Source organism: Chrysochloris asiatica, unplaced genomic scaffold (genome assembly GCF_000296735.1).
Source record: "Chrysochloris asiatica unplaced genomic scaffold, ChrAsi1.0 scaffold00301, whole genome shotgun sequence".
NCBI lineage: Eukaryota > Metazoa > Chordata > Mammalia > Afrosoricida > Chrysochloridae > Chrysochloris > Chrysochloris asiatica.
The window spans coordinates 860517-869249 of record NW_006408819.1 but is presented as its reverse complement, the minus strand read 5'-3'; the positions used below and the strand labels follow the sequence as shown (position 1 = coordinate 869249).

At 38.6% G+C, this 8733-nt stretch overlaps 1 protein-coding gene across 1 annotated transcript in view; it reads right to left on the bottom strand.

Moving 5' to 3' along the window:
- GABRA3 (gamma-aminobutyric acid (GABA) A receptor, alpha 3) overlaps positions 1-8733 on the bottom strand; it is a 306376-nt gene that overhangs the window by 195033 nt on the left and 102610 nt on the right. Inside the window, exons 2-3 of the mRNA XM_006874786.1 lie at positions 5315-5394; positions 5094-5161 (exon numbers count right to left, since the gene is read on the bottom strand). Coding sequence (XP_006874848.1) covers positions 5094-5161; positions 5315-5394 — 148 coding nt within the window. The remainder of the gene's footprint in view (positions 1-5093; positions 5162-5314; positions 5395-8733) is intronic.

Sequence of the window (8733 nt, the reverse complement as noted above, 5' to 3'; positions counted from 1 at the left end):
AATCTGAAAAACACCTCACAAGAGGGATGATCCTTATTTTGATTGATGTTATGGAGCTTTTTTGCGCCATATTGCCTCTTTCCACATATGTAGTCAATTTTATTTCTGTTTATTTCATCTGATGTGGTCCATGTGTATAGTAGTCTTTAATGTTGTTTAAAAAAGGCATTTGCAATGAAGTAGTCATTGGTTTTGCAAAATTCTATCATTCGATTTTCAACCTTATTTCTGTCACCAAGGTCATATTTTCCAACTACTGATCCTTCCTCTTTGTTTCCAACTTTGTATTCCAATTGCCAGTAATAATTAATACATCTTGATTGCATGTTTGATCAATTTCAAACTAAAGAAATTGGTACAATTCTTCAATTTCATCATCGCTAGTTTTAGTGGTTGGTGCATAAATTTGAATAATAGTGGTATTAACTAGTCTTCATCGTGGTATTAACTGGTCTTCCTTGTAGGCATATGGACATTTTCCTATCACAGACAACACTATGCTTGAAATGTTCTTTTTGATGATGAATATGATGCCACTGCTCTTCAATTTGTCATTCCTGGCATAGTAAACCATGTGATTGTCAGATTCAAAATGACCAATACCAGTCCATTTCAGATCACTAATACTTGGGATATTGATGTTTATGTGTTCCATTTCATTTTTGAAAACTTTCAATTTTCCTAGCATCATACTTCATACATTCCATGCTGCAATTATTACTGGATTTTAGACCTGTTTCTCCTCATTTTGGGTTGTGTCCCATCAGAAGATGAAGGTCACCAAAGCTTTACTCCATTTGCATCATCACAGTCAACTCTACATTACAAATGTAGCTCTTCCCCAGTCGTATTCTGAGTGACTTGCAACCTGACGGGCTCATTTTCCCACACTATATCTGTCAATGTTCTAATGCTCTTCATCATGTTTTAAAATTCAATATTTTGGAACTGTCCGACAGTGTTCCCCACTGCTTTTCATGACTAAATATTCAAAAGTGGTCCGTATCTCCTTCTTAGCCTTAGTCCGTAACCTCATCTGAAACCTGCGCATCCTGGGTGATTTAAACTTTTTAAATATCAGTGGCATAGCTTCCAGAATCACAGCAACATGCAAACCCCACAGTGTGACAAACTAACAGTGGATATATACATATACGTATACGTATACATATACATATAATATACATATATATATTTGAGTGCCAAGGAGTCACTTCCAACCTATAGTGACCCAGTATAGGGTTTCCAAAGAGTGGCTAGTGAGCTTGAACCACCCACTCTGCGGTTCAAACTGACTTTGCAGTCTAGCACATTGGCCCACAGTGCCACACCAGGACTCCGTTGTGCTAATCCATCTCATTAGGGAAATTCCTCTTTTTCTCAGACTCTCCACTTTATCAAACATGATATCCTTCCTTCAGTGAGTGGTCTGGCCTGATAATATGCCTGGAGTATGAGAGACAAAGTCTTTTCATCCTGGCTTCCAAGGAGTACTCTGGATATACTTCATCCAACATGGATCTGTTTGTTCTTTTGGCAGATCATGGTACAATATTCTCCTCCAACAACATAACTCAAATGCATCAATTATTCTATGGTCTTCCTTGCTCACTGTCCAACTTTCACATGCATATGGAGTTACTGAAAATATCATGGCTTGGGGAAGGCACACCTTAGTCCTTCATATTGATATCTTTGTTCTTCAACACTTTAAAGATAACTTTTGCAGCCAGCCGATTTGCCTAATGCAATACATCATTCGATTTCTTGACTGTTCATCTGAGCAAAATGAAGTCTTTGACAACTTCAGTTATTTCTCCATTTATATGGATGTTGTTTATTGTCCCAGAGATGGAGAATTTGTGTTTACTTTACATTGAGATGCAACCTAAATTAAAGGCTGTGGTCTTCGATCTTCATCAGTAAGTATTTTAAGTCCTCTTCAATTTCAACAAGCAATGTTGTATCGTCTGCATGTTAACGGTTGTTAATGAGTCTTCCTCCAATCCTGATGCTACATTTTTCTTCAAATAATCCATATTCTCAAAATATTTGCTCAGTAAACAGATTAAATAAATATGGTGAAAGAATACAGCCGTTGTGCACAACTTTCCTAAATTTAAACCATTTGGTGTTCCCTTGTTCTGTCTGAACAACCTTGGTCTATGTACAGGTTCCTCCCGTGAACAACTTAGTGTTCCTAAATACTCATTCTTTGCAATGTTGTCCATAGCTTGCCATGATCCACACAATTAAAAGCCTTTGTGTAGTCAATAAAGCACAGGTAAACATTTTTCTGGTATTCTCTGCTTTTAGGCAAGATGCATCTGAAGTCAGCAGTGATATCCCTTTTTCCACGTCCTCTTTTGAATCCAGCTTGAACCTCTGGAAGTTTTCTGCCAATGTATGGTTATAGCCATTTTTGTATTACCTGTAGTAAAATTTTACTCTCATGGGATATCAATGATAATGTCTGATGATTTCTGCATTCCATTGGGTGACATCTCTTTGGAATGGGCACAAATATGGATCTCTTCTAGTCAATTGGCCAGATAGTTGCCTTCCAAATTTCTTGGTATAGATGAATGAGTGCCTCCAGTGCTGCATCACTTTGTTGAAAGACTTAAATTTGTATTCAATCAATTATCAGAGTTTTGTTCTTTTTCAGTACCTTCAATGTACCTTGGATTTTTTCTTCAGGATCATTGGCTCTTAATCATATATACTACCTCTTGAAATGTTTGAATATCCACCATTTCTTTTTCATACAGTGACTCTATATTCCTTCCATCTTCTTTTGATGCTTTTGGCAGTTTTTTGCCCATGCTGTTGTTGTTAGGTGCCATCGAGTAGGTACCAACTCATAGCGACACTATGCGCAACAGAACGAAACATTGCCCGATCCTGGGTCAACCTCACAATTGTTGCCATGCTTGAGCCCATTGATGCTGCCACTTTGCCAATCCATCTCGCTGGGGTTCTTCTTCCTCTTGCCCATGTTGTTGTTGTTGTGAAGTGGCGTCGAGTCGATTCCAACCCATAGCAACCCTGTATACGGTTTCTGAGAAGTAGCTGGTGAGCTTGAACCGCCGACTCTTGCCCATAGAATCCTTAAATATCACAAGTCAAGGTTTGAATTTTTTCTTTAGTTCCCTCAGCTTGAGAAATGCTAAGCACATTCTCACTTATAGTTTTCTAACTCCAAGTGTTTGTGCATTTCATTATAATAGCTGACTTTGTCTTCTCGAGCTGCCCTTTGGTATTTTCTGATTACCTCTTTTACTTCCTCATTTCTTTCATTTGATTTAGCATCTCTACACTGGACACCAAGTTTCTGAGTCTCTCCTGACATCCATTTTGGTCTTTCTTTTTCTTTCCTGTCTTTTTAATTACCTTTGGTTTTCTTCCCAGTTTATGTTCTTGATTTCATTCCAAAGCTCTTCCAGTCTTCGGTTATGAGTGTGTAATGCATCAAATCTGTTCTTGAGATGGTCTCTGAATTCAGGTGGTATATATGCAAGGTCACACATTTGCTCTCATGGCCTTGCTTTAATTTTCTTCAGCTTCAACCTGGATTTGCATATGTGTAATTGATGATCTGTTTCACAGTCAGCCCCTGGTCTTGCTTTGGCTGATGATTATTGAGTTTATCCATCATCTCTTCCTGTAGATGTCATTAATATTATTCCTGTGTATTCCATCTGGTGAGGTTCATGTATGTGGTTGAAAAAAGGTATATGCAATGAGTAAGTCACTGGATTTGCAAAACTGATCCAGAATGGTTTCTATCACCAAGGCCATATTTTCTAACCAGTGATCCTAACTCTTTGTCTCTAACTTTTCTTATTCCAATCACACATTAAATGCAAATTTGATCAACTTCATAATGAAGAAGCAGTTAGATCTTTTTAATTTCATCATCATAGGCTTCAGTGGTTACTGTGCAAATTTGAAAAATAGTGGTATTAACAGGTCTTCCTTGAAGGCAAGATGAATCTGGAAATGTTCTTTTTGATGATGAATGCAATGCCATTCTTCTGCAATTTGTCACTACTGACATAGTAAACCATAAGACTACATGATTCAAAATGGCCAATACCAGTGTATTTCATCTCAAGAATGCCTAGGATATCAGTCTTTATACATTCCATTGCATTTTGACTGCTTCTAATTTTCCTAGGATCATATTTCATACTTCCTTTCCTTCTATTAATGAATGCTTGCAGCTGTTTCTTCTCATTTAGAGTTGTGTACCATCAGCAAATGACAGTCCTGAAATCTTTGCTCCATCTACGTCGTTAAGCTAAACTTTACTTTGAGGAGGCAGCTCTTCCTTAGTTGTATTTTGAGTGCCTTTCAACCTGAGGGTCTCATCTTTGGGCACTGCGTCAGACAATTTTCTGCTGCTATTCATGAGGTTTTCAGTAGTTAACCATTCAGAGGTGGTCCAACTCTCCTTCTTCCTAGTCTATCTTAGTCTGGAAGCTCTGTTATAGTCCATTCACCATGGATGATCCTGCTGGTATTTAAAATACCAGTGGCATAGCTTCTAGCATCACAACACTCGATTCACCACAGTCCAACAACCTGATAGATGAGTGGTGGCAGGCAAACTTAGAGTCCCAATTTATGGCACAAATAGACCAAGAAACCTAATTTTTAAAATGCACAAATATGTGTTGAAAGAAGTACATCCAGATTCTTCCTTAGAAGCGAGCATGACCAGACTTATCTCAAGAACTCTGGACATGTTATTAAGAGGGACCATTCCTGGAGAAGGATATCATGCTTGATAAAGTAGAGGCTCGGCGAAAATGAGGAAAGGTTTCAGTGATTGTCACGGTGGCTGCAACATCGGGCTCAAAAACAGCAAAATTTATGAAGATGCCACTTTATCCAGCATTTTTTTGTTTTATTATAAATATGGTTACTAAGAGTCAGAACCAGCTTAAGAGTACCTAACAACAGGTGGCTGATGGTAGGGGATACATATAACACAAGACTTCTCGTTAGAGCCTTAGGAAAGCCACAATTTATTTTAAAAAATCTATTGCATCATTTTTCACTTATTCATTTGCAAGAATCATACTTACCATATCAGTGTCTGACACAGGGCCAAAACTGGTCACATAGATGTCAGTCTTGACTTCAGTCACAGCATCTGAGCCAAAGAAAGTAGAAAAGCAGAGTGTCATGGAAACCTGTTGCCTCACACAGAAAGAATCCAGTGTGATATTCTGAATGACAGCCAACTTGCTACTTTTGAGAAAGGATACTTGGCAGAGTCACAGAAAACCCTTCAAAAATTTCTTACCTATCTTGTTTTCAAGAGCATCCTCTGTATAGGTACACAGTGCAGCACTGAAAATTACAGCAGAATCTAAAATACCAAAGCTAAGGAAGGTGTTTTAGAGATCCCCTGATATTCCCACTTTTGGTTCCCACACTGGGCCTACCCTTACTTGTGGTAGGTTTCAAAATACTCCAATATTTGGTAACACAGGAGGATTGGACTTCCCTGACCTCTTAAAATGCATTGACTGATTCTAGTTGTGGGAGGAAATATTGTGTGCACCTCCCTTACAGAAATATTAATGTTCAATGCAAGACCCTCCCTGCTATGGTGATAATGGAAACACAAATTGATGTGAAAACAGCCTGGAAAGAAGACAACTGTCCTGGAGAGGTGTCTTGATTCACAAAAGATTGCATTGAGTGAGAAATAAATTTTCATTGGGTTATGTGCCAGAAATTTAGAAATGATTCATATCACTTGATATACTCTCTTTGTTCTCATTTTCCTTTATTATACCTGCCTGTTTACTCATCTACTTTCCCACCTAATCAAAGAATTTCTGAAGGAGTGTTCTGGTAAAACATATCTATCCTCAACACACAAAAAAGGGGCTTGTTACTCTACTGCCATTTATAAATGTTTTGGTATGCTGGATTATTCCCATAACACACAAGTATCTAACAAGGTGGAAAATAACACTCATAAAACTAACATTCTCACACTCATGAGTTTCTCTTTTTCTTGCATATGTATGAAGCTTGTTTACTCCATTGCAACCCAGACTACCCACTCAGGCAAGCACGTCATAGATTCAAGACATCACTAGGGCAGCCTAGGAAGGTTCAGTCCAGCATGCCAAACACTACATCATTATAGTAAATGGAAACAAGCCACACTGCAGCCCAACATATATGATCCTGGTAGTACAGTTAACACCAACAAAGCCCACACAAAACATTATGCATGTATAGCATGGACCTGATTACTGATGTCTATATCACTACTTCTCACAGAAAGGCATGAAATGACAGTGAATTACTTCATATGGCTTTTCCATATTTTCACTGGCTAGCCATTCAGAAGTAGTCCACCTCTCCTTCTTCCTAGTCTGTCTTAGTCGGGAAACTCCACTGAAACGTGTTCACCATGGGTGACCCTGCTGGTATTTAAAGTACCAGTAGCATAGCTTCAAATATTAAAGCAACATGTAAGTCACCACAGTATGACAAACTGAGAGACAAGTGGTAAAGCCATAGATTTTGGAGTTGCTATTGTTATGTACACCGAGTTGGGTCCAACTCATAATAATCCTGCTGGTGTGTTTGAACCACCGATCTAGAAGTCAGCAATCCACTGCTTATTTTACTACACCACACCAGGACTCCTACCCAATGACTTGGTGGGACCATGTAAATAAGGTGTATGGTCAGTTTTGTCATCCAACTAAGTCTAAAATGAGCCATCTCAGAAGCAGGAACTGGGTATATCATTACCATCAAGAAAGAAAAGTCTTCGGTGAGGCTCATCATTTGGAACCTGAAATCCCTGCACACTGAACCTCCTTATTACAGGAAACAGAGAGCTATGAACCATAGATATGACGGAAAAACAGTGGCAACACGTGAGAGAGAGAGCACTGGGCTTCCGGGCCCTCAAAACCTCAGAAAAGAGTGCCTTCATGCTAGGTTTAGTGAGACCCATGGAACTAAAGTGGAGTGTCTTCAGGCTGAGGTTTTTGACAGAGTGGTGTGCCCTTTGGACATTTATCAGCAACATTAAAGGAGCCAGAGAGAGAGGTGCTTATGGACACAGCTGGGAAAAGTCATTCCTGACCAAAACTGCTGTATCATGAGTATTTCTGATCCTGAATTGTAACCTGCTAACTTTGGCAAAGAGGACTTAAAGTACTTACTGACAAAGATCAGAGACCACAGCCTTTGGTATAGATTGCACCTCAATGTAAAGAAAACACAAATCCTCACCACTGGACCAATAAAATAGTAATAATAATAATAAATCCATACCAATGAATAAAAGATTGAAGTTGTCAAAGACTTCATTTTGCTTTAATCAGTCATCAACACTCAAGGAAGCACCAGTCAAGAAATCAAACGAAGCATTATATTAGGTAAATATGCTGTACAAGACTGCTTCAAAATATTCAAAAGCAAAACTGTCAGTTTTAGGACTAAGGTGCATCTGACACAAGCCATGTTATTTTCAATAAATTCATCATATACACGTGAAAGTTGGACAGTGAATAAGGAAGACGGTAGAAGGATTGATGCATTTGAGATACGGTGTTGGAAGAGAATATTGAAAATACCATGGAATGCCAAAAGAACAAAAAGATCCTTGTTTGAAGAAGTACAGTCAGAGTGCTCTTTGGAAACCAGGATGGCGACTTTGCCTCTTGTACTTTGAACATGTTGTCAGGAGGAACCAGTCCCTGGAGAAGGATATCATACTTGGTAAAGTGAAGAATCAACAAAAATAGGAAAACCCCCAACGAGAAGGACTGGCACAGTGGCAGGAGCAATGGCTCAGGCAGGAGCAATGGGTCAGGCATAGAAATGATTATGAGGTTGGCGCAGGACCAGACAGTGTTTTTTTTTTCTGTTGTGCATAGGGTTGCTATGAGTCAGTATTGACTTGATGGCACCTAAAAACAATTGTGGCATGGGAGCACAGTGGCTCCATACAATAAGCACTGGACTGAAGACCACAAGTTTCATGGGTTGAACTTGCCAGCAGCTCTGAAGGAGAAACATGAGACTTTTTGCTCCTAGGAAGATGTGAAACCTTGGAAACCCTATTCATCATGGCTATAAGTGGGAACTGACTAGACAGCACTAACAAGAATAGCAACAATTTCCGTAATAAATTTCACAATCATGAGTATTGTCTATGAGTTCTTTGTGTCTATTTCAATGGATTATTGAATTCAGAAAAGAAATAGAGAGTCATGTGCGGTTCCATTTATATTAGAATTAATTAAAAATGTTGGTGGGTTGGGGTATGTCTGACCTCTATCTCATAGGATTCAGTCTTGGCTTGATGTTGAGTTTTATTTTCCTCATCCCTTGTGTAGTCAAAGGAGGTCAAATGTGGCTCTCATTCCTGTTTTACAAGAACATACTACATATGAAGTATATGAACTCTACTCAACTAGCCCTGGTCTCTGACTCATATTTTTTATTTTGTTGTGTTCCCATTTCCCATTGCTTAGGCTTAACATACTGTGCCCCTACTCAGGCACTGATGTGTTTAATACACTCAAGACCACTACTCTCATCTACAAACATTCTATTTTCAGAAGAGACCATGAGTATCATTTAATAATAACACTATAATCAATTCACCAAAAGACACAATTTACATGGCAGAATATAAGATCAACATACAAAAATCAGTTGGATTTCTCTATACCAAAAACG